The sequence below is a fragment of the Lissotriton helveticus genome, chromosome 4_1, assembly GCF_964261635.1.
Source record: "Lissotriton helveticus chromosome 4_1, aLisHel1.1, whole genome shotgun sequence".
In the NCBI taxonomy this organism is placed as follows: Eukaryota; Metazoa; Chordata; class Amphibia; order Caudata; family Salamandridae; genus Lissotriton; species Lissotriton helveticus.
In genome coordinates, this window is record NC_136063.1 from 312,598,436 (window position 1) to 312,625,067 (window position 26,632).

The 26,632-nt window shown below is 42.0% G+C and overlaps 1 protein-coding gene across 2 annotated transcripts in view; it reads left to right on the forward strand.

Moving 5' to 3' along the window:
* Nucleotides 1–26,632, forward strand: part of TAF2 (TATA-box binding protein associated factor 2) — a 658,862-nt gene that overhangs the window by 97,857 nt on the left and 534,373 nt on the right. For both annotated transcript variants that reach the window (XM_078686838.1, XM_078686839.1), the window contains exons 8-9: nt 3,866–3,979; nt 15,176–15,275. In XM_078686838.1, the coding sequence (XP_078542964.1) occupies nt 3,866–3,979; nt 15,176–15,275 (214 nt within the window). The remainder of the gene's footprint in view (nt 1–3,865; nt 3,980–15,175; nt 15,276–26,632) is intronic.

A 26,632-nucleotide genomic window follows, 5' to 3' on the forward strand; every position in this document is an offset into this window, starting at 1 on the left:
GCAACTTACTCATGCCTTTTTAATTTTTTTTTAATCATAAATATCATTAGAAATTAGAGTGAATAAACTACCCAAATCTACTAACATCTTGATCTGAGTAGTGCCTAAAGTAATACTACAATGAGGCTTTTCTAGTTTTCCTGCACTTTCCAATTGTATACTCGTACTTTCATTGCTTTGCACCTTGAAATCTTGGTTAGAAATGTCATATTCATCAATAGATAGCACAATTTCTTCTTGAACTACTCCAAAGTTCTCTACTACTTTCATGCTTTTGTCACTTCGATCTGCACACCTTAGCTAAGTGTCCCTTCCTCCCACATGACCTACACGTCATGTTTCTTGCCTCGCATGCAAAGCTAGAAGCAATGTTTCCAGGACAACCACACCTGTAACACATGATTTTTCTTCTTTCGCCCACTCTATCTGTATTAGGCACTACTACGTTAGTAGACTTTTACATCGTAACTTCTTGTACGTCAAGTGCAACAACCTCTTTTTCTGGAGATTTCACACTCAATTTCCCCTTACGAATCTCCTTCAACAAACCGCGGTGTGCTCCATGCGCCTGTCAATCTGTACTGCCTCGTCCAATGTGGGATCCAAAGATAGAAGTCTCTCTTTAACTTTCTTGTCTCTGGTACATCTTATAATTTGGTCACTAATTCGAGATTCCAACAAACCTTGAAAATCACATGTTACTGCCAGACCTCGTAATGTTGCAACATAAGTCATTATGTCCTCATCATGAGCTTGTGATCGACAAACTATAAATGTATTCCTTTAAAAAACCACACTGTCTGGGCGTAAAATGGTTCTCTAACGTTTGCAATGACATATATATTTTTTTTTTCCGGAGTTTTATATAGCGCGAACTAGAACCGAACCGAATCAGTTATCAGAGCGCTTTACATAGCACCAGTTACGTTACATGAGGACACACTTTCATTTTATTTTTTTTTTTTTTTTTAGGCACGGGGAGATTAAGTGATTTGCCCAGAATCACAGGGAGTTTTTGGCGTCGTTACCGAGACTCGAACCCAAATCCCCAGGTCCGAGGTCGAGCGCCTTAGCCGTTAGGCCAACCCCTCTCCCCTATCATAAACATTTACAGGTTCTGCACTCTGCACAGAGTGCAGAGTAACTTCTACCCCGTACGTAGATCGCTCGTCACCAAAGTTTGTAGTAACCACACACACAGTGGTATGTTAGTAGAAGCTTGTTTATTCATAAGTATATCTTTACAGTTTCAGAGTAACCTCCAGCTTCTTCAACTGATAGCCTTCCCTAGAACTCCCCCCGCAACACCATTCTATTGCATCACCAGGTTCTACATCTGCAGAAGAAGATTTTCACAGTGAGGAATCTGCGGTCAGAAGTAGCTATCAGACGGGCACGTTACTTACCTTCAGAAGCGCTCTTTCTGGTGGATACTCTATCTCAGTATTTTTTAACCTGTTGTACGGGAACCCCAGGGAGCCGCAACATCTACTCAAGGGGGCGAGACTGCTTAGAAAATTAAATATGAACATATTAATAAAGTGCATATAAATGAAGAAATAAATTAGAAAACGTTCTAGAAGTGTGTAGGAATTTGAAGTTATAGGACAAAAATTAAGATTGATTGTGGAAGCAGTGCAAGTGCATCAAACAGAATATAGTATGGACGATTGATGAACTCAATTGAAGTCAGAAAAGCTCCAACCTTGTAAAGCAAAATAACATCACCCACTCGTGGATTTCCTGACTCTGGGGACTTTAAACAACTGCTGTCTAGACGAGTGTTGCGACCTAATAGGGTCGTACAGGTGAGAAATTTCGGAATCAATTTGGGACTCTTTTGATGCATTACTCGATGTGCCATGCACAGTACCTTAAAATGGATCATTTGGTCTCTGGTAACCAGTGCAGGTCCACCAACACCACTGATATGGAATGATTTCTAGGAATTTTCAACAATATACGAGCTGTGGCGTTTTGAATAACTTGAAGTCTTTTTATGACTGACTTGGGATTACTCAGGTACAGGGAGTTGCCATAGTCTGGATATGACCAGTCTTTGCACAGTAATCCTTCTCGAGGGATTCTGTCAGCCATCCCAGGATCAACTGTATACCATTTGTTTTGCTTGACTTGCCATTGACAGCTTGTTATCAAGCTGTACCTCTCCAGGATCTTGACTTCTGAGTCTTAGGAGTTGGTTGATTGGCAAGAGAATCAGGCAATTCAATTCTAGCCACCTCCCTAGGTTGTTTCCCACCACCATCACCTCACTTTTCTCCCCATTTAGTTTGAAACTGCTTTCTGTTATCTAATCTAGCACCTCTTTAAAGCAGTTGTTGAGATGGTTAGATGTACTATCTATTTGATTGGAGAGTGAGTCGGCGATCTGAGTGTCGTCAGCATACAGTGTTGTAGAGAAAACATAGTTTTGTATGATTTTGTCCGTGAGAGGACATGCACACCGTGCAGTGATGGGACTTAGTGAGGATCCCAGCTGGACCCCACATTACAAGGTGTCGTTTTCTGATAGTATACCTTCCTCACATACCTAAAGCGTTCTATTTTTGAGGAACGAAGTAAGCCATTTTATTATTGTTCCAGTTATGCCTGCTGCCTGTAATCTACTGAGTAGCGCACTGGGTGGGAGAGATCATGACCACTGCAAGGCTTCACATCTAACGTCATGGCTCTTCGTCTCTCTCTCTCTCTCTCTCTCTCTCTCTCTCTCTCTCTCTCTCTCTCTCTCCTCTTCAGACATGCATGTTCTACCTTATGTAATGTGTTACGTTCAGCCATCACATGTTGCTTTATATTTAAATTTGTATTGGACAGGGATTAAATAGAGATATAATTTCATACCAACCCACTTTTTTTCTGGTTGCTCATATCGTTCGCACACACATTAAAATTACCTCATATATACGTAGCCTAAACAGTAGGGAACATTAGCTACAAGGAATGGTATAGTGAAACAAAATAATGAGCATATGGTTCTAAAGAAGTTAATTCACATACAGGTTTGAAGAAGGTGACTAATTTCAGCGTTGCAAGGCAGGACTGGGCAGATAACCAATTATCAATTTTAGATTTGTTTTTACGTTTCATAACTGCACTTAACCATTCTCAGTTCGATGGTGACGTATGGTCAGTGGAGAAAAAAATAAAAACGCCACCGGGAGAACGGAAGGACATTTGGACAGTGTCAGCAAAGGGGAAGGGGGAATGCCAAAGGAACTATGAAGCAACGAGAAACAAAATGGACAACGGAGGCTGCAAATGACTACTAAACCCCCCCCCCCCCCCCCCCCCCTGGCCCCCCCCTTTCTTTTTTTCTTCCTGTTCCTCAGTCAGTCCCATGTATATCATGTATATCCTCTGCACCATGTAAATATAATTTTTCTTAATAAAATATACTGAAATAAAAAAAAAGTACATCTAATACACTGCTGATGTAGTTCTGTTTCAAACCAAAACGTTTCACAGTGGTAGAGAAAAGGGAATGGGAGGCTTCCAGGTAAAGGTATTTTTAAGGTTTTAAATTGTATTAAAATAAAACAAAAAACTGTGGAAAAGGTGGATGTCTGTATCAACACAACTGGGGTGAAGTTAGGTGGAAGATTGCAAAGGGAAATTTGGAAGTGGCTACAAGGCATATAATTTTGCAGAACGAACAGAAAGGACCGCAGGTATAAGGGTACAGACAATTCATAGTTTATGCTTGAACCTGTGATTTCCTAATGTGGGTTCCTCATGTTTAAAGGAAGGGACAGGTTCAAGGTAACACCTCAAATATTAACATTGAGTGTTGAACACCAAGGCCTTACAATGTTCCTCTTCTAACCTTAGATTTCTTTCAATGCAGTACTAACTTGTTGCACAGTGCAATGATTATTGACCAGACTCCGTTGACTAGAAGATGTTTGGCTGAAGCATTGGCACAGCAGTTTTTTGGCTGCTTCATATCCAGGATGTCCTGGTGAGTATGTATAGAATTTAATTGAACATTGCAGTAACCATGAAATGAACACCAGCCTTATTTAGCATTATGTTATCTAAAGATCCTCAAGGTTCGCCTCGACTAAAAATTATGTGCACACAGCCAAGAATAAAAGACACATTTTGAAATCTTTAAGTTTTCCTCAATTTTTTAAAGGCATGTTGTAGAAAGGTCTTGTACAACTATGCTCTTCACCATTATATCTTTCTCAAATATGCATGTTTGAAAGCTCGATTTTGTCAGGCTGGGAATCCTCAATAGTCAATGTTAACAGAGTAGTGTCCCCCACAAGTGCAGTATAACATTTGAGCTGTTCATCCTCTGTAGGGCGTTGAAGCTCTGAGTCCTTTCACTTAATTGGACAGAGGTCGGGTTACATAAAGAGGTGAATGGCCTGCTTGTAGCCCATGGATTCAGAAATAGGTCCTCTTTATTAACCATATTTATCCCTTATTTCCAATTTATCTCCCTCTTTGACAGACTTTCCCCTTGTCTTTGGGTCATTTGTACTCTTCCACTCTTTGAAGGAGAAGTGTTTTTCTTTGGCTATGGTGTTGACTTTGGATCCAGGAGACCTGGGTTCTATTCTTAGCTTTCATATACTGTTAATTTTATGATAGGCAATTTATTTGATCTTGCTGTAAATCATGACACATGCCTTCCAAAATTGAGAATGCCATGATTCAAACGTAGTGCTTCTTTGACGCTCCTTGTAAATTACTGGGTTCTGCTCCCTTGCCTCTCATTTTGTTCCTTTCCTTATAGTTCTCATGTATTGTTTCATAGCTCTTCATTTAACTCTTTAGCTCAACTTCATATTTGTGAATGTCCATCACATTGAAAGGTTTTAGCTGGACTTTTTGTGATTCAATGTTTGCTAAATTGACCTTTTTACCTCTTTTTGTGTGACTTTTTCTATGCTACTTGTGGCTATCCCCAACTTAACTTTGAATCCACTGTAAATTCAACACTTTTGGCACGTTCTTTAATTTCTATATACATTTCTTCATAATCATTTTCCTTTCCCACTACCTCGCTCTTACTTACATGTTCTTTACTTCCCTATGTCTCTCCTCTCCCCTCCCTTTTGATCAACTCTCTCTCTTAAACACTTCTCCCTTTGCCTTTCTTCTTTTACTTTTCTTCTTAATGCTTATGGGGCAGTATCTTGAACAGTTTTATCATGACTCTTTATGTGAAAGTACCTATCTTTAGTCATGTGGAGAAAAACTGGCTGCTGCCTTCTGCTGTACCTGTCTACCATCTGTGAAATGTGTCTAATGACAATCATAACCTTTTATCCAACAATTATTTTCATTCTCATGCTTGGTGTTAATCTATCCAAGAATATATCTATAACCAAAGAGGTTCTTTGAAACCCCTTTTCGGGCTCGCAAAGCAAAGAGCCCTTATGAGGGGGGTTTAAAAAATGGACCTGGAAATTCCACACAGCTCGTGCGTGTTATTTCCAAGGTCCATTTTGATTGGGCTTTGCGTGCGTGCTGTTTTTTTAACAGAACACGCAATAGGCCATAGGCGGTAGGGTTGCTCCGCCTATGGCCTATTGGTGTCTGTTACGCACCAAAGCCCATATGTCTTCAATTATCGCGGCCAGACAGGGCCACGATAATTGAAGACATATGCTCGCAGTGGAGCGCGCGCGCACCACTCTCGAGCTTCTTTTTTTTGGGGGGGATCCATTTCACGGGGCGAAGCAACTAAACGCTGACGTTTTGTTTTTATAGGGGACTAGCAGCCCGTCCCGACGTTGTCCGGGTATGAAATAGAATGTGTGTAATGTGTGTATTTGGCAAGGGCAAATTATTTTAAAATCTCGCGGTAGACAACATTTTTTGTTTCATTAGAATAGGGACGGAGAAGGCCCAGCTGCAGCCCTGGTTGATGTTAGCAGGCGAGTGTAATTGGTGTAGTGATCCGCCGCCTGAGCCCGGCTACAGCCCTGGTTGATGTTAGCAGGCGCGTGTAATGTCGTTGAATGAGAGAGTTATCAGCCGTGGGTAAATCCGTTTAATGAGAGAGTTGAGTGACAGCGAGTAGGAGAGGCTGCAGTAATTGTCCCCGCAGACATGCTCATTTGCGTGTTCCCCCGCTTGAGGCCCAGATGCAGGCCTGTTTGATGTTAGCAGGCGTGTGTTCCCCCGCTTGAGGCCCAGCTGCAGCCCTGGTTGATGTTATCAGGCGCGTGTAATTAGTGTACTGATCCGCCGCCTGAGCCCGGCTAGAGCCCTGGTTGATGGTAGCAGGCGCATGTAATTTCGTTGAATGAGAGAGTTCAGTAACAGCGCGCAGGAGAGGCTGCAGTAACGTTACTTACCAGGCCTCCAGATGAACGCGTTTGTCACGCCCCCAGCACACGGCCACAGCAGACGATCTTCTGATTAATGTACGACCCACATGGCATGAAGGGAGGAACGTAGCACAAGCCCACAGCGTTTCTCACACCCCAGCGTGCCCCTTGATGCGGCACAATTGCGTTCACATGGCATGAAAGCCGGACACACGCCCACCAGCGTGCCCCTTGATGCTGCGCAGCAACGTAATTGGCGCTTGTATGTACGACTCACATGGCATGAAGGGCGGACACACGCCCCCAGCGTTTGTCACGCCCCAGCACACGCCCACAGCCCACGATGTGATTGCCGTACCACACGCCCACAGCGTTAGTCACGCCCCCAGCCCACGCCTACAGCACAACGCAGACACGCCCACAAGGGACTACTTTGCTGGCACGGTTCTTTTACCTTTTAAATGTATAGAGGAGTTGGCCTAACGGCTAAGGCGCTCGACCTCGGACCTGGGGATCTGAGTTAGAGTCTTGGTAACGACGCCAAACATCCTGTGATTCTGGGCAAATCACTTAATCTCCCCGTGCCTAACAAAAATGAATGTGTGTCCTCATGTAACGTAACTGGTGCTATGTAAAGCGCTATGATACCTGATTCAGTTTGGGTCAAGTTCACGCTATATAAAACTCTGCAAAAAAATAAAAAATAAATATGCTGGCCATCTGCATAGCCTATGTCCTTTTGCTGCAACTGCCCTTTCCAACGCTGTATTGGGTGTTGTGATTGGTGGTGTGGTTACTGAGATTACCCGCCTCAAAGGTTTGGGCTCTCTCTTTATAATATTAGTATGGATATGTCTGGTTAGAAACATGCTGCAAGCAGACAGCAGCCACATGAGGGGGAGAGATGCTCTCCAGATCTTAAATGCTTTTTTTTTTTTTAACACTGCACATCTACACGTGTCTTTCCAAGGTCGCTCTTCAGGCTGTATTTTTGGTAATGCTTGTTTTTTTTTCTCGGAGTAGGTCGGCATACTATTCTGAGGACTCTCTCGTTTTCTTTCGATCACGGCAGACTCTCTTGTTATAGTCTGGAAACTCCTTCCAGAGAACGAAGAGCTGTGCCGTTAGCGTGAGTGAGTAATTGAAGCAGGTGTACCAGATGTTCTAGACACGCTGGCAATCTTCTGATGCATTTTCTTGAAAAGCACGACTTATGCTGCTACAACAGGGGTATAACATATGCGGCTGCTTTGACAGGCGCCAGATGTTGTGGCAGATGGATCTCTCTTAAGCGTAAAGTGAGGACATGTACATGCAAAGAGGACATGTTCATGCAAATACGGCATTGAGAGACGCTCAGCACCATGCTCTAAGGCGCGCGCATCAAAGAGGACATGTACATGCAAATAAGGCATTGAGAGATGCCCAGCACCCTAACAACCGCATCACAAGGGCAATGCTGCCTGTGTATCCAGAATCTACACATAGCATTTTCAGCCCTAGACAGATTTCATTTTCTTGTTTAATCCGTCAGCAAACTGTTCATTGGATAACACACGAATACGAGAACCCGGCTGCATACGGGCCCTTTCTGTTAAAATGTGTTGGCTGGTTAGAAGAAAAAAAAACGATTCCGGGGTGAACATGAGCAGGAGAAAAAAATAAACGTGTGTATGTATTCCTGTCTTCACATTCCATTTATCTAAAAACAGCCTAAGGAGGCACGTTTACGCCTCCATGCTACAGACACCTTTCATTTTCAGATGTATAGAGACCATTGCAGAAAGTGTCCAAGAAAATACGCAGGAGTACAGCTTTCGACATATCCCTATTTATGTTGTAATAGCATGAAAGCCAGGAGCGTTGATGCGTGCACAGCGCCTAAGGCTGGTCAATTCACAGTGCCAAAGGACGAGTCCAAAACTCCAGAGCATCTTTTATAATGTGTGGGTGGAAAGCACGGGATACCAGAATTCTAAATTCTATGTTCTCCATTCACGCTGTTACCCAGCAGTCCCGGCTCCAGGATTCTCAACCTGAGAGGGCTATGAAAACGCCTGGCTGGGCAATGAATATGCATGAGGGAAGTAGGCAAAAATCAATGTTGTGCCTGCTATATAAAACAGCCTCCCACACAGACCTATCAAACTATTTACCAATGACACTACTCAGAGTTGAAGGTGTTACATGAAACACAAACTTAGGTTGCACAGCAGAATCTTTTGCCATTCTTTAAATAGGTTTCCTTGATGGTACTTCAGACCAGGGACGGCTCTAGGCTCATGGCGGCCCTGGGCAGGGAGCGTAGGTAGGGAGGCCCCGGAAGAGGGGGTCCGGGCGGGGCGGAGCGCGGAGGCCAGTGAAGAGGGGGGCGGGGGGGTCAGGGTGTTTGGAAGTGGAACAGAGCCGGAGGCCGCCAAACCCCTGCCAGGGGCCGCCACGCAAATATGTATCCATCCTCAGAGGATTATTATATTAAGACTATATGTTGGCGTGGTGGCCCCTGGGGTTTGGTGGCCCTGTGCAGGTGCACAGCTTGCACATGCCTAAGGCCGTCCCTGTTCAGACAAAATGTTAGCACTGCCTATGGTGGCAAATATTCCAATGCCGGGGAACTACTGTATGCCTGCTTCATGAACTTTGAAACAACATTTGGAGGAAATTAATAGTAACTTGTTATCAAATAAATGTAATAATTGAGGAAATCCATACTGTTACAAGCTTGCTTCATGAACTTTGACACAACATTTGTGGGAGTTTATAGGAACTTTTTGTGAAATATATTTGATAACCGAGGAATTCCATACTGTTAAAAGCTGCCTGGCAGCTATACAGTAGAATCTCAGTTCAAAAGAAGCTTAAGAGTGCCTCTGCTTTATCCTCTAGAACCAATATTTATAGAGGGTTGAAACCAGTCTGTGTGCTCACCCTTCTCTTCTCAAGCCTCTATGTAGCAGACTCATGGGCTGCTTTGGTCAACCATAGATTTAGATCTCTAAAGCAGGAGTGGAGCTTGATATAAATATTACAATAAGCAACTGACGTAATCATATTGAATGGAATTAGTAGCGACATGTAGCATCATCAAACTGCTGTTCACATGCACAGTGAAAATAAATAAAAACAACAAACACAATTGGCAAAAAGTTCATGAACCCAGGGCAGTGGTGTATGAACTGTCAAGCATTCGCGACATTACTACCCTACAGATACCATGGTCTGTTTCAACATAAAATGTATTTTGGAGAGGGTTACGATATTTGAGTATTTGGGTGTCACGCTTACAGATAGTATGGACTGGGGCCCCCAGATTGCTAAGGCCAAACTTAGATTGGCACAGATATCTGGGGGAGTCCTAAAATTACATAGGGAGTCCACCTCCAAACCAGTTGCCTCCATTCTTTAAATTTACAAATCTCAAGCCAGAGGAGCCATAACCTATGGGGCTGAGCTGTGGGGCCATTCGTCATCAGAATACATTCTCAAGGCAGAAAATTGTTTTGTAAGATCATTACTTGCTTTACCATCCAGTACGATCCTGATTCCCTTGAGAATAGACCTAGGAATCAGACCAATAGATAAAATAATCGGTCTATGCCCATTAATATACTGGCGCAGACTGTGGGCCACCCCAGAATTGCACCATTTCAGAATGGAAGTAAAAGAACTCATGGGGTTGCCTGGGTCAGAAAGACTGCAGTGGTTTGCCTATATAAAGAACCAGAGCAAGAGTTTGGGCAAATTGGAACTATGGAGTAACCCTGAACTAGCCTGCGCAGAGATGTTACGTGCTGACCTGATGTGACTCCATCGAAAACATCAGATGATGGATACCCTAGGCAATTCTGCGATGGGCTCTTTAACAATAAAGTTCCTTAGCTTTAAAGAGGAGTACAGAATGGAGCCCTTTTTGGATATGATTGTGCCAATTGCAGCAAGGAAACTCTGCGTACAATTTAGGCATGGTACATTACCACTCGGGGCTATCTCACATAAATGACCCCAATCTAGGCTCCTTGAATGCCCAGCCTGTGGAGAACTGGTGGAAACTGAGCCCCATGTTTTCTTTTTCTGCCCTCACTACAAGCTCATTAGACAGCGCTGGCTTGCCCAGCTATGTAGAAACCTGGGGTTCAAACTTTATCAGCAGGCATTCAGAATTTTGAAATATGAGACTTCTCCACCTATTGTATTTTCAGTTTCCCGTTTCTTGCTCGCCATGTGGCGCAGGCGCTGCTTATTTATTAATAATATTCCCTGATGAAATTGCTATCCTCAGCCCATTTTCTGGTCTGTTACACCTGTAATGCTCATTTTGCACAGTCTTTCTTCTTCCTCTTTTTTTTAAACATTTTAAATACTTTTAACCTTTTGTATAATGTTTTTAACCATTGTTTAGGTTTTTATAATCTCCAGTCGGATGTTTTTGTATATGGATGCAGAAATGTGCTAAATGTTGTTTTTAATGACTTAGGGCCGGATGTAGGTCGGTCGGTAACGGCCGAAAATCTGTATTTTCGGCCGTTACCGACCGGTATTCAGTAAATGGTATGTAAGGCCACATATTTCACAGAATCGGTAAGATCGGTAAATTTACCGATTCTGTGAAATACCGAATCGGTATTTTTACCTATTCGGTAATTTTGTTATGTAGGTGGGACTCTTCTGAGTCCCACAACCCTTACCGAATCTGTATTTTACCATCAAATATATTTGGTGGTAAAATACCGATTCCGGTGTGCATGCACATGTGTGCATGCACACCTGTGCCATATGACAGGCAGACCTGCCCTTAGGTCAGGTATGCCTGCCACATGGCCCCCGAATCTTTTTTGGGGGTGCTAGAGGGTGTCAAAGTGACACCCCCTGCACCCTTGTCAAAATCTGTATTTACCGATTCGGTAAATACCGACCGTTAATGCCCCATTCATTCCTATGGGCTTCAAAGCCCATAGGAATGAATGGGGCTTTACCGGTCGGTATTTACCGAATCGGTAAATACAGATATTTACCGATTCGGTAAAAGGAACATCTGGATGTTCCTACATATCCACCCCTTAGATTTACCGATTTTTAATTACCGAATCGGTAAAATTCGGTAATTAAAAATCGGTAAATCTATTTTACCTACATCGGGGCCTAAATGTCTGTATCTTTTATGGTCTATGACCGAAATAAAGATTATTTGAACTGATAAAGTGTAGTCATTATTATCAACAAGCATCGCTAAACCTGAAAGCTGCTTCTTAAATATGTTTTGCACACACATTATGTACTCACCTTGCAGGCCCAGTAGGAAAACCAATCCTAGATGCAGCCTGGGCATATTTGTGTGCACTTTGGCCTGTGCTGCAGGGAAACTCTCAAAGATGTTGGGAAGTGAACCATGTAGCTTGCTCTGATTATTCAGGTTACATACTAAGGTTACATACTAACATCATTGGATTTGCATTCAGCATGAAATATTGGATTGGCACATGGTGTAAATGACACATCACACTGAGTAGAACTAACTAGTTGCTGAAAGAAAACATGCTGAGCTAGGGCTAATCGCCTACTCCTGCAGTAAGCTGTAGACATATCTGTTAGACCTGCTTCTTATCTTTTGTTTTTAGAATTAAGGTTCTGGGCTTTTCTCTTAGGAGCAAGGATGCCATGTGTGCATAAACCCAAACCATGCAGGCTGCTGTAGATTTTATAATAACATCAAAGACCTTCTTACAAGGGTAACTTATTGTTTCCTCAAGCTTCGAAACGAATGAAGAATGAAGAATGTATTTACAATTTCCCTTCACAAGACGAGGAATACAAAACTCTGCTTTTGTAGTAACGTCTTGATTAGGTGGGCAAGACCCTCAACTCACAAGTGGTTTGTAAAATGTACTGATGCTATATTACAAAGGATTGAGTTGTAGAATATTGCTTTTTAATATGTACTGGAGATTACCCATGACTAACGATTCAATGTAGCTGCTTTAGTGAGGCCAGTTACTGCCAAACTTTTTAATTGTAACAGTGAATATTCATTATTTAGGTGCATTAAGAAACAATGTCCTGATCGGTAAGGATGTAGGCAATTAATTATGCATGCATACAGCATTACTCACAAGGAAAGAAGGAGAAACCACATTAATTTGGAAAAAGATAGTTAATCATCTTTATATTGCAACATAAGTTATGGTCGTAGAATATACAGTTAGAAGCAGCACTGCATAAATAAATTGGAGACAACCATAGAACACTTGGTGCTTAAAAGTGATTGTGATGAGAGTGGCGATGCAAGTGAAGAAGTGAACAGCGAGAACGGCGCACTGTGACAAAGTGCAAGTAATTTACAATGAGTGGCTCCAAGGCAAGTGACAACGTGATATCACAATACACAAAGTTTTTTCAATTGGTTGTTGAGCCACAGAAGAGGAGTACGCCTGTTATTACGCTGTTAGGTCGACGGCGTTTCGATCTATATTGGTTTGGATCGTCATCAGGACTTGGTTGTCTGAATTGGGGCGTGCTGCAAGGAAGGGAAAGAGAATCAGGGAAGGTTCGGGGCTGGCCGCGGAAGAATAGGTAAAGGGTTACAGTCTATTTACCTTGGTTCAATTCCGTGCGTAGGGAAAGCTCATAATTTATTCGGAGGTTCCCATGAATCGGTAGGGGACAGCCTAAGGAGTAATCTGGTTCCCCAAGTCAAGGTGATCCGAGGTCTGCATTAGGGCACTGTGGGAAAAGGGAGAAGGGGGGGGGGGATCAGTAAGGCAAGCTAGGTTGGAGTTAAGCAGGGAAGTCATAAACTTAAGAAAACGGCCGCCTTTGTACAACCGTAATTACCGCACGGTATGCGTGTGTTCGGTCTGGAATTAATAATACTCCCTGTTAGAATTCGGATCGTTACGTAGAGGGACTGAAAAATTGGATGGGACGTACCTGACAAAAACAATGCTTGACGCTGCCGTCTGTGATCAGCCGTTGTGTCAGCACGCCTCCTGGGGATAATAACAGGCGTACTCCTCTTCTGTGGCTCAACAACCAATTGAAAAAACTTTGTGTATTGTGATATCACGTTGTCACTTGCCTTGGAGCCACTCATTGTAAATTACTTGCACTTTGTCACAGTGCGCCGTTCTCGCTGTTCACTTCTTCACTTGCGTCTCCACTCTCATCACAATCACTTTTAAGCACCAAGTGTTCTATGGTTGTCTCCAATTTATTTATGTAGTGCTGCTTCTAACTGTATATTCTACGACCATAACTTATGTTGCAATATAAAGATGATTAACTATCTTTTTCCAAATTAATGTGGTTTCTCCTTCTTTCCTTGTGAGTAATGCTGTATGCATGCATAATTAATTGCCTACACATCCTTACCGATCAGGACATTGTTTCTTAATGCACCTTACTTACCCAGTCCTGAACTGGTCTATGGGTTACACTCCTGTAATTCCTACCATTTTCATTATTTAGAACATATATATTTATTGCTCACAATCATATATGTATTTAATTGAATGAGTTTGAACCATTTAATCTTCCAGGTGACCTTTTTAGGTCTCGCCTACGCAGCAGACATGCGCTGCATAGGAGAGAGACCTAATGCCATCGATGCGCCTTTTCATGCCAAAACATTATGTGCATGTGCGCACACACAACCACACACACACACACAACCACACACACAACCACACACACAACCACACACACAACCACACACACAACCACACACACAACCACACACACAACCACACACACAACCACACACACACACGACCACACACACGACCACACACACGACCACACACACGACCACACACACGACCACACACACAACCACACACACACACAACCACACACACAACCACACCGTCAGTGCACACTTTCACCAGGCACAGACACCATCAGTCATCAGTGCACGCTTTCAACGGGCACAAACACCACCAGCCGTCAGTGCACGCTTTCACCGGGGACAAACACCACCAGCCGTCAGTGCACGCTTCCACCAGGCACACACCACCAGACGTCAGTGCACGCTTTCACCAGGCACACACACACACACACACACACACACACACACCACCAGCCGTCCGTGCACGCTTTCACCAGGCACACACACACCACCAGCCGTCAGTGCATGCTTTCACCAGGCACATACACACCACTAGCCGCCAGTGCATGCTTTCACCAGGCACACACACCACCAGCACGTCAGTGCACGCTTCAACCAGGCACACACACCACCAGCCGGCAGTGCACACTTCCACCAGGCACACACACCACCAGCCATCAGTGCACAATTTCTACAGGCACACACACCACCAGGGATCACTGCACACATCAATTGTTAACGTATCCACAATTAACTATTGTAGCAATCGCAGTATGACGCACTTAACTTTTAATAACATATTCATCTAAAGCGCAGCATGCCACCATTGCTAAAAAAACAAACACATTTTTTTGGCCTACAATTTATAGACTTTTGTTGCAATTGGTGTTGCAATATTTAGCAATGCCAATAGTTTCAACTTAATTAATGCGAGACCTATTTCATTGCAAATGCTTGTTTGCAATTATTCTTGTATCAAGCATAGATATGGGCTGTAGAGTAGACGAGTAATGCACATTTGTTTCTGAGCTTTCTCTTTTTGGCAAATCAAAGCCTTTATATTTTCATTCTCATGTTAAATCAAATCTTGGTGTTGTGTTACCTGTGAGAAGTAATAATATTATAGCAGACTGTAATATCTTAAGTTGTCATGCATGAAAAAAGTATTTTTCATTTTTCTTTTCGATTTCGTTTTCATTTAGTTATTGAAAATAATATTCAGGTTATGGGAGCAGTAACAAACTCTTTTTATTTTGCTTTTTTGCAGGTCAGATGAGTGGGTATTGAAGGGAATCTCAGGGTATATTTATGGCCTCTGGATGAAAAAGACATTTGGGGTCAATCAATACCGACACTGGATTAAAGAGGTGAGGACATTAATTGTATTTTAGGCAAACAAATGTTTTTTACCAGAAGGATCCATGACATCTTGGAATGTCCCTTAAACATGGCAGCAGATGATTTAATTAAACCTTTATGGCCAGAAAAAAGTTGAAATTCTTTTAGTTAGGAGGTCAGAATGATAAGATTGTTATTAAGAGCAGTGTGATTAAAATGTCACTTCTAGGCAATGTTTAGCAGATGTATTCCATTTCGTTACACTTTGTCGAAAATACAACAGTGATGGAATACAGGGTCGTATATATTCCATGCCCAAGCAGTGCCAATGCCACCTACATAATATCTCGTTATCATCCAGACATGTAAGTGAATTATCTCAAATGTTGAGTTTATAATCTTTTTTTTCTTTATCTTGTTTTTATTCACCAATAGCACAGTATGCAATACAACAGGATGGCATACTAGTTAACCCCACAGAAGGCAAAAGAATGCAATCCAGTGCAGCCATCAATGCAAAGGGAACAAATAGCATACAGTAAAGTAGTTCAACATTTTAGGCAAAGGGTCTCTACATCAGGCAACCCTGAAGAAAGTCCCAACCCAGTGCGTCAAAGTTACAACCTGCGAATCGCAAGTGGGTTGTAGTGCGAGAATAGATTTCCAGAGCAGAATAAAAAGTAATTAATGCATTAACTGAGGAAAATGTAAACAATAAATCACAGCTAACATCAGTGGCAGCGTACTTCAAAAGGTGGCAAGAGGGGAATAATCCTCCACTCCGAGGCAGTGCTTCTAACGGTCAGTAATGAGACCCGTAGATCTTTCTTGTATTGTCTTGTTCTGTTGTAAATATCACATATCCAATATCTCAAGTGTCTCCCTGAAATCAAGGTGCCCGACGGTTGAATGCTCAACCAGCAGCATTACTGACAGTTAGAAGTACTCCCTCAGAGTGAGGAGCACAAGATAAATCTGATTATTCCCCTCTGGTGATCTTTTGAAGTAGGTTTATTTTGTGTGGTCCCGAAGAAAGTGTTTGGATGAAAGAAATGTTCCCACTGAAACGTATGTTGACCGTTTTTAGGAGTTATTCCTGACCATTACACCAGAACGGCTGAAATAGAGCATCTCTTCCACTTGTTTTCTTCTTGTGTATGTGTGTATTGGCTTGGTTTGCATGGATGGTATGGTAGGTCATATCTGATGACTGTATGGGGGAGTGGATTGTAGGATGGGGGATTATACTATCTTATGTGCACAGGATTTCGTCGTAATTTATCTTACATGTGTTTTTCAAAAAAATATATGTCCAATATTGTGAAATTATTGGTAATATGTGACGTAAGTATTTATTGGTGATATTAAGTGAATTGAAAAATAAAAATAAAACAAACAATTGTTTGTAGAAATTAGTTTGTCAACTGTTAAGTGTTTCTTGGGCCACCACTGTATAGGCTAAGAGGAAGAAATACAGGTCAGGTGGGATCTTATTTTTGATTGTATGACCTCACAAATTACATCACTCATGACCATGACCTGGTCAGTGACATCACTGATGACGTCTCAAATGACATCACTGATGACAACATCCACAGAACCATTTATACACTGACACAAACAATCATACACATGCACACGCCCATATAAATTCTCACACAACCACTCACTCATCTATAGAGCCACTCACACACCCACTCATTCACTCACTCATACACTCACTCATACAACCACTCACTTACCCATACAGGTACTCATACAACCAGTCACTCACCCATACAGCCACACACCCACCCATACAGACTCTCAACAGTCACTCACTCACACATACAAGCACTCACACATTCGCTCATACAGCCACTTAGGTACCCATTTACACATCCATACAAGTATTAACACATCTCACTCACCCATACCGCCACTTACACACCCTGTCACTCACTCATACAGCCATTGAGACACCCACGCATACAGCCACTCACTCACCCATACAGCCCTTAACACACCCACTCACTCACCAATTCAGCCACTCATGCACCTACACAGCTACTTGCACACCCACTTATGCACCCATACAGCAACTCACACACCCATACAGCCACTCAGACACTTACTTACACACAAATACACAGTCAGACATCCACTCACATAATATATATTAGAAATGTATACTAGTGTACTAATTCAACTTTTGTGGTAGCTTGACAGGAAAAATCATAAAAATGTTACTAGACCTCCAGTTCTAGTGACTTAAATAATCTACTCAACCTATTTATACTTTCAAATGACGTGATCGTGGGCAAATAATGTAATTCATTAAGCCTCCATTTTCTTCATTATCATATGTGAGAGTACCTTCAAATGTGCGTGTTCAGCATGTCTGCTGTACAAAAAACTCTTTTGTTTGATTTAATAGACGAAACTTTCTTTCCTTATATAATACAAATCTAGCCATATATATGATAAACATGCCCCCTGACTTGCCTCTTAGTTCATTTTCAGCGTTTTCATCTGGCCGGGGGCAGGAATGTTTCTTACATCTCTTTTAATAAATTCATTACTAAAGCATGAAGTGGTAGCACACTGTCAGCAGATTTTACATTGAAATGACGACAAACTTTCCCACTGACATCCAGCTTTATCTCCAAACTATTTAGTGTACAAATAATAATGTTTGGAAATAGAGTTTCTGCACATATGTGTTATTTGCACATCAGCATGTAAATTGTTCTGGTTTGCTTTGCTCCCATTTAACATCACTCGTCTTAATTACAAAACAATGTTGCTTTTGTAACTCCTGATATATTTTAAAATATTTGTAGCATTTATTTTCAGGCTATTTGTTGAAATGTTAAATGTTATGTGTCACATCCAGACATCTCAATTGACAAAAACCTCTTACTCTAGTAAGAGAGTGAAAAATAAACCACATTTTCCAAACAGCAATTAGTTAAAAACAAACTGACATTTGACCTCTTTCCTTGTACAGACAACAAATGTGTCAAGATAAACCAAGATTTAATGGAATCTTTATTGCTCATTCACTTTCCTGCCTAATTTTATTTGCCAGATGGGACAAGTAGGTACTAATTATAGCTCGACCTGATAACATTTTACTTGCAGTTGCATGTGGCGGAGTAGATTTTTTGAGGCCTGCTTAGTATATATGTTTGACTCATAAACGTTCAGAAAACACACTCACTGGATTATGCCATCAGTGATGTCACTGACCATGTCATGAGTGATGTAATATATAAGGTCATAAGCAGTGCATTGCGTGGCGTAAGTTATAGTTAGCTCAGGGAACTGTTATTCACTTAGCAATTAATGGCCTTCAGATCTACTCCAACCCAGTCTTACATACATCAGTAGCTGCATGTCGTTGGCTTATATTTGGAAGGAAAAACCTAACTTATGATAAGGAGGCTAGTGTCTGCAGGAACAATTAAATAGTGGGGGTGAGGATAGCCTGAAGCCAAAAGGGAAACTCCAAAGTAGATTCCTAGGTTCTGAGACAAATTGCATAGTTGTACATGAATGTTTTTCCCAAAAGAAAGGAGAAAATCCACTTCAAGATTATGCTTCAAATGCCAAACTCTGCTAGACATGAGAACGGGGATACTGTAGTGGATGGTACTGGAGGCTGCTGACAGATCTAACCGAGTCAAGGCCTGACACAACCATTGTCCTCAATAAACCTTAACTTGTCTGACACTTAGACGACTACCAACTCTTTGCCGTGGTCATGTCTGAAGCTCATTTGAAGATGGTTTAACAGATGGTAATTCTCCACAAAATGGTGTCACAGGGACATTTCCATTGACTATGTTAACTTGGTGATGAGTGGCAGAAAAGACATAAATAATTCACTGGCTTGTTCAGATCAAGAGATAGCTTCTTTCTCAGCAGTATTACTCTGGCTGTTTTGAACACCTCATGAATAACTGTAGCAAAGAAAGCTTCGATTATATATCTTGGGCTGCATCGGATTATAATCGCCTACGGTGTCATTACTCTACTAGGGCAGTTATGCTGTGTGAAGTTTGAAGATCTACTACACGGGGGAAAAAAGAGCCTTCAGTCAACTCTCTCAAAAAAAGTATTAGAACCAGTATGTTGAGTCAGAGCCAGCACTGGAAGTGCAAGTTCATTGTTTGTAGAATCTACTAGGGGCTCAGAACAATCAAGTGGATGTTCTCTTTCCCTCCCTGTCAGATTTCTACAATTGGGAGCTTGATCAGGGCCTGCTACAGCATGTTTTGAGAACGGGGGTTCACCCGAAACTGGCTTTGTTTTCCTTATTGTAGAACAAGAAATGCCTATACTGTGCACCTAGGTGCCCTAACCAGGATTCAGGGTCAGTCCTTTCTTTGCTGATATTGATTGCTGCCTGCCTGGCCATACCAATTTTGTGACACTGACCTAGTGTGTCTGTTCTGATCGCCTCCAATTTTGTTGAAGGGCCACCCTACGATTCTTTCCAGATACAGCACTCATATCCTCCACCACGACTTGAAGTTGCTTAGCTTGACAGCTTGGTTTTTGAGCACAGGGAAATACTGGGGTCAGCACATTCCCCAGTCAGTACAAAATCTTACAATCCTTAATAAAAAGGTTTCTGTGTGTGGTGAAAGGATAAAGGGATGTATCCCATTGTGATGTAACCCTTGTAAGTGCGTCCATACCTGCTAAATTTAGCCACAGGAAGGATTAAAGTACTCTAGGTCAGGGTTCATCTAGCGACAATGTCAAGACTCAGAAAAACTCAGAATGCTTGTCCATTATTTTCCCAAAAGATCATCAGCCAGTTCATTAACCTGTTGGCTGTGTCGAAAGTTCAGCTCCAGTGCTGAACGTTTGAAAAACGGGTGGGACAGCGTCTGCAAACGGGTGAGGCAGCGTCTGCCAACGGACTTGCGCAGCACTATCAAGGTAGTGCATGCGACAACCGTTGGCCGAGGGCAGCAGCCAACGGGTTAAAGCCCTCTGTGGGGCTTTTCCTCGTTGTAGAAGCCCTCCAGTATATGGGAGTTGTATACAGTGCTCAGTCCGCTGATGTTACCTTGCTTTAAGCCTATCATAGGACACATCTCAAATACTTCTCGTGGAAAGATCCTCTACTCCTAGGCAAGGACAGTTGTTGAGCTCCAAGGAAGCATACCTTCATTTCTCAAAGGACAAAGTCATCTCACACATCAATTGTTTATTCATTCCCAAGGTATCCTCACATTTTCATCTGAATGAACCAATCCTTCTTTTTTCTTTAGTTCCAAAGTCCATTATATCGGCATTTATTGGTTGTAAATAGGTGCATCAAATTTTACATGGACTGAACAAAGAACTTACGTCCTTCTGATCAGCTCTTTCTTTTTCTGTCAAGGCCGGGGCCGCCAGCTATCTCAGCAGTTTGTTGGCTGCTGGATCTCTACCTGTATCATTTTCTGCCGCAGTAAGCTCAAGCTTCAGGACTGGTTGAGGGCTTATTCTGTAAGCATTTTGATGACAACTGCTCTGTATGCGGAAGTTCTGCTCCTGGACATCTGCAGCATAGTTACGTGAAAAAGCAAGCACACTATCACGAAGCACTACTGCCTCAACTTGAATGTAACAACCTACTCTACACTTGGCCTGCATGTTTCACCAATTTCGAATGGGATATATTGCTTGATTTTTTGTCTCAAGCATATGAGTCTGTAGAAGATGTTGACACTCCAGTTCTCCAGCATTGGTATCGTTCATAGAATCACATGCGTCCCTCCCTCCTCCAGAATCGGAGCACAGCAGCAAATTCAGTCCTGATTTAAGTAACTAAGACTTCTTTTGCTTGCAAATAAATTTATCATTATACCCCTAGCGAGTTAATGTATTGCATACAAAGGAATTAATTAAAACTTTTGCTACCTCATTCCTTGGGCTTCTCATACAGTAATTTTATAGCCATTCTTTTTACTTTGCCTTTCTCTAAAGGCTAGTCATGAATTTCATCATCTTTTTTTCCCCAACATCACTAGTAGTATTTTTTAATAATAATAGTAGAATTCATATTGGCTTTGTAACATTTGTTGGATTAATTTCTCTTTGGAATTTTTTTTTTACCACAGTTGAGGTTGGGTCTCTAAAATAAGCCGTGAATATTCAAAAGAAAGGAAAAAATGGTGTTTGGTGGTCCTTCCTGCCCTGCCTCTCATGCCCAATATTCTGTAGAAGATAAAAAATTACCAGGCCCGTCATCCTTGTGGCAAGTCGAATGTAGTACCCAGACCTTCTTGGCATGAGCATCTGTATTCCGATCAGGACCTCCTGCAAGGAGCTCTGATCTCAATAAAAGAGCAAACTTCTCCACTCAACTCTGCGCATTCAACACCTATATGCTTATGAGTAAGGGAATACTGTGCAAAAGAGGACCCAGCTGAAGTAGTTTGTCCTCTCCATTGGCATCTGCCACACACTGGCCAATAAGTAGCCCATTCCACTAGGGCTAAGGCTGATACTGCATTGGCATATGGATTGCACGTCCTTGACATTACTTCTTCTCTGACAGTTAGGTGCGGCAGGAATACATTTTCCGGTTTGGGCCTTCAAGATTTTCTGGTCGGAGTCCACTCCACTGATCCTCAACATTGATATCTATTCTAATGTAAAGAATCTATGGTTGGAAGTATCCATCAGAACAAGATGTTACTTCTGTAACACTCTTATTGTTAGCTACTCCCTCCAACTACAGATTCCTCACCTTCCTCACACCTCCCATTCTGTGGAGTGGCCTCTTTTTGAAATCTAAAAAAGGCCAGAGTTGGTATTCAGTACAGTGGTACTAATTATTGACGGGGGAAAAAACAAGAATCCTACATTGGCACACAAGTATGGCTCTGCGCCAACATTTCCAGGGTGGTGGTGGGTCAACACAGAGCCAGAGGATACCATCTAGTAATTGAGATAGTATTTGGGATCCTTTTTGCTTCTTGAGGAGTATAGTGAGTTGAAGTAGCATCCCCCCAGAAAAGTGTTACCGAAAGCAAGCAACTTGTCCTTCTGGCACAAGGGAAGTAGATTAACCAAGACTTGCTTGATGCAAATTGGTGAAACAGACCAGATTTTAGTTGCAGGAATTATGGCAGCACCGTCAATCTGATATAGAAAAGGACTGGTCTTGTTTATTGGGATTTTTTAAAAATATATGCCATGTTCTTCTGGAATTTGTTAAATATCACAGAATGCTTTAGGTCCTTCTCAAACAAGGGTTGATATCTTTATAAATACATAACTGTCCGCTTAAGTTCAACAGTAACAGAGGAATAGATTCTAGCGACACCTGTTTTGCAAACACATGTATATGGTAGGATTACTAGTATCCTAGTTTAAAAAGTGTGGGTGTGCTGGGTGCTATTCTAACTCAAAGATCTGAAAAGGGGACATACTATATGCTATGCATCCTGTAATGCGAAGTAGAGAAGAGATATTTGGTGACTGAAAAAGCAATATTGCTAGTTATAGGTGATTTGAAATAATCAAGAGTATTTGTGGGGAAGACATGTTGTTCTGAGGGCACATCACAGACTGTCCTTAGATATCTTATGTAGAAATAGAACTGATATGTCCATAACAAGGCTAGCTAGACTGTGTTGTTACAATTCAATTACCAGGTGGAATATATATTTGTGTGTAAATATCTGAGGGCAGGATGCCATTTAGAGTTACCCTTAAGTAATTAAGATGCAGCTTGAGAAAAGGAGGCAGTGGAGAAATGCTTGATAGATGTGGTCATATGCTTGAGTTAAGAGGAGTGGATTGTATCAGTGGACATTACTTGTAGTGTTGAGGGAGGTCAGACATAGGATGATCTTTGAGTTAAGAGAGAAACGTCTTGAACTGCTACTATAAGGTTATTTGAAGGTAGCAGAAAACCTAGTTTGATAACTAATTTCTCCTTGTGCATTGTGAGAAAAGATTATAAGTGAATCATATAAATTTTATGAAGGGATGATGATAACTAAAAGGATGATGTGAGAGCAATATAGGATTCCAGGGATTGATCAGGATGTGAACAAGACAGTATGGAGGTGTGAAGTACGCAGTGCTAGAGATTTATTATGCTGCTGGAACACTTAAGGCTTATTATTTTGCTTATTATGTCCTATTATTTAACTAGGTGGGTCAAGATAAAGTTTTGAAGCGGAGCATGTAAGCGCAATTGATTGCATATTTTTAAATAGGGGTTTGTGAAAGAAGGTTTCCTAGAACTGTTATCATAGACCATTGTAATGTCCTGATAATTCTGTAATTCTGCCAATCACCAGGGCATTACTTACCTTATCCCTTCTCAGGACCCAAAGGAACACCACACTTCACAATACTTACCTAAGAAAGGAATAAACACTAACAACAAACTAAAGCTATAAGGCCATTGCCGAGGAGCTCACAAATAATCACAACACACACCACTCCACCTCCGAGAGGATTTGGGTAACGCACACCTCCCCATACGAGAGGATTTGGAAATCACAACGCACACCTCTCCACCTCCGAGAGGATTCGGGCAACTCACACCTCCCCATACGAGAGGATTCAGAAATCACAACGCACACCTCTCCACATCCTTTCACTTTTGATGTGCCCACCTCGCCAATCCAACCAGGTCAGAATTCTGTGTCTCCACCTCTGCCTCAGAGATCTTAGCATGGTCGTCTGCAATGAGGTTAAACCACCTATCGAGTGAATCAATTGAAGAATGTGAATCAACATGAAACACAGACACAACACTTTGGGGGAGCATGTCCCACACCTCTTTCCACAATTCTTTTCCCCATAATTCTTTTTTGTTAATTAACCAATTATGCGCGTGCCATGTGGGAAGCCATGTAGATAATCCATTAGCAGTCGACCAGGAGTCGGTATAAATATGGCAAACTCCTGGTAATTCCTGTTTCAAAGCTTGATAAACAGCATAAAGTTATGTGAACTGACTGCTCTTTCCTTCACCAGTTGTACTCAACAATTTTTGTGTAACAGGTTTGTAAGATACTGCTTTCCAATGCCTCTTTGCTCCAACATACCTAGCTGAACCATCCGTAAACCATACATGCTTTCTCCCCTCCACAGAGAGATCGCTAAACGGCTTACCCCACTTAACAGGAGATTCCTGTACCATAGGTACGTGGTTTTCCTAGTCTGTCTCTTCTATTGGCGCCTGCGCCACCTGCTCATGTAACATCGCTGTACCCTTAGGGCCCACTCGAGCCCTGTCCTGTATGTACCACTTCCATTTAATTACCCTAGCTTCTTGTGCATGACCAATTCTGTGAGTTTTAGGAGAGCTCATAACCGATTGCAAAATTGGAATCTCAGGCCTCAAAATTACATAATGTCCCAAAGTCAATTGTTCCGTATCTACCAAAGCCCAATAACATGCAAGTAACTGTTTCTCAAACGGTATATACCGCTCGCCAGCGTCAGGCAACATCTTCGTCCAAAATCCCAAGGGTACTTTGGTTTTACCTTGTTTTTGCCATAAACTCCAACTCGCATATGGACCCTGTACAGTCACATTCAAATCCACATCCCCATCTCGCACTGGCCATAAATCCAAAGCATGCTGAATAGCCTCTTTCGCCAGTTCAAATGCAGTCTGTTGTGGCTCACCCCACTCAAACACATTTTTCTTTCGTGTCACTTTGTACAAAGGAGCCAAAATATCTGATTTAGATGGGGAATGTGCTGTCTCCAAAATTCAAACAACCCAATGAATCTTTGAACCTCTTTCCTATTTCGGTGTACTGCAAATTCTTTAATTTTCTGTCTCACTTGCGGGACCACCTCTCGATTTCCCTGATGCCACTGAATACCCAAAAATGTTACACATTGTGCTGGACCTTGTAATTTATCAGGATTAATCTCCCATCCTTTACTTTGCAAATAGGTTACAATTTGGTCTAATTGAATTTGCACTTGCTCCTGTGTTTTGCCTTGAATCAATATGATGTCAATATAATGACAAATCTGCACTCCAGAAATTATCTTTCCCTCATCTAAATGATCTGCCACCAGCCTGTGACATATTGTCGGACTATGCAAATAGCCCTGAGGCAGAATTCGAAATGTCATTTGTCTGCCACCCCATGAAAAACTGAATTGTTCCTGACATTCAGGAGCTATAGGAATGGAAAAGAAAGCATTGGCAATATCAATAGTCACGTACCAAGTCCCTGGATGTTTCTGAATTCTCTCAATTAAAGTAACAGTGTCAGGGACAGCAACCGTCAAAGACGTTGTATGCATGTTCAATTCGTGATAATCAACTGTCATGAGCCATGAGTTATCACTTTTGCACACCGGCCATACAGGATTGTTCCATGCAGATGTAATTGGGATCACAACCCCTGCATCCATCAAATCTTGAATTGTGGCAGTGATCTCATCATGCCCACCAGGGATTCTGTACTGTTTCGTCAAAATCACTTTAGTCGCCTGAGGCACCTTTACAGGAGGAATTTTCAACCAACCTACTCACAGAGTTAGCTGAAATATAACGTTTTGTTCCATCTGATAATACCCATCATCTAAGCTCAGTGTCATTCCTTTCAAAATGTAAATTTCAATAATATATTCAGAAAGGGGCACCACTAACACACTATATTCTCTTTTTGGTATTCTTCCTATTTTTAATTGAAGATTAGTTTGCACTGCTGGGGTCTCTTTGCCACCTAAGCCTGTAATTGTAAACTACTGTCCTCTAAATTTCTTGGGATTTCCATATATCAAAGTGGCCTCCGCTCCAGTATCCACTCGGGCTCGGGTCCGTTGTACATTATGATGTTTCCAGAAAATCTCTATATCTACATAGGGCCTATGATCTTTACAAGCCCAATTCTGTACTGGAGCTGGACCTATTTCCTAGTTGTTTTTGTTCCTGTCTTGTGCCCAAGACCAATCAGGGTAAAGACTTTCGTATCGTTTAGGAAGCACATCTTCTTCGTACACTCTTTCTTCATAGTAAGAATTTCTCATGTTCCTGTCACTCTGCGATCTCCGATCAGGGGATCTCCCTCGCTCATTTCTCATTCTCAGTTCTGGAGATCTACCTCTCACTTTTAATTCTGCGGTCTACAGATTCCTCTCTCTCATATCGTGTTCTATATTTTGGAGATTCTTCCCTTCTCCCTTCATATAACTCGTCACCGCTTCCGTCTGAGTATCTCCACTCATGATTTTGTTTACTAACCCTTCTGCTCCCTTCTTTCCTGTCTATACCCCTTTTTCGAAACAGGCTCCATAACTTCGAAGTAGGTTCCCCATCTATTTCTTCTCTACTCACCCCATCTTTTATTAGGGCCAAAACCATATCTCGTCTAGTCAATCTATTATTGTCTGTACGAATCTCAGGTCTAGA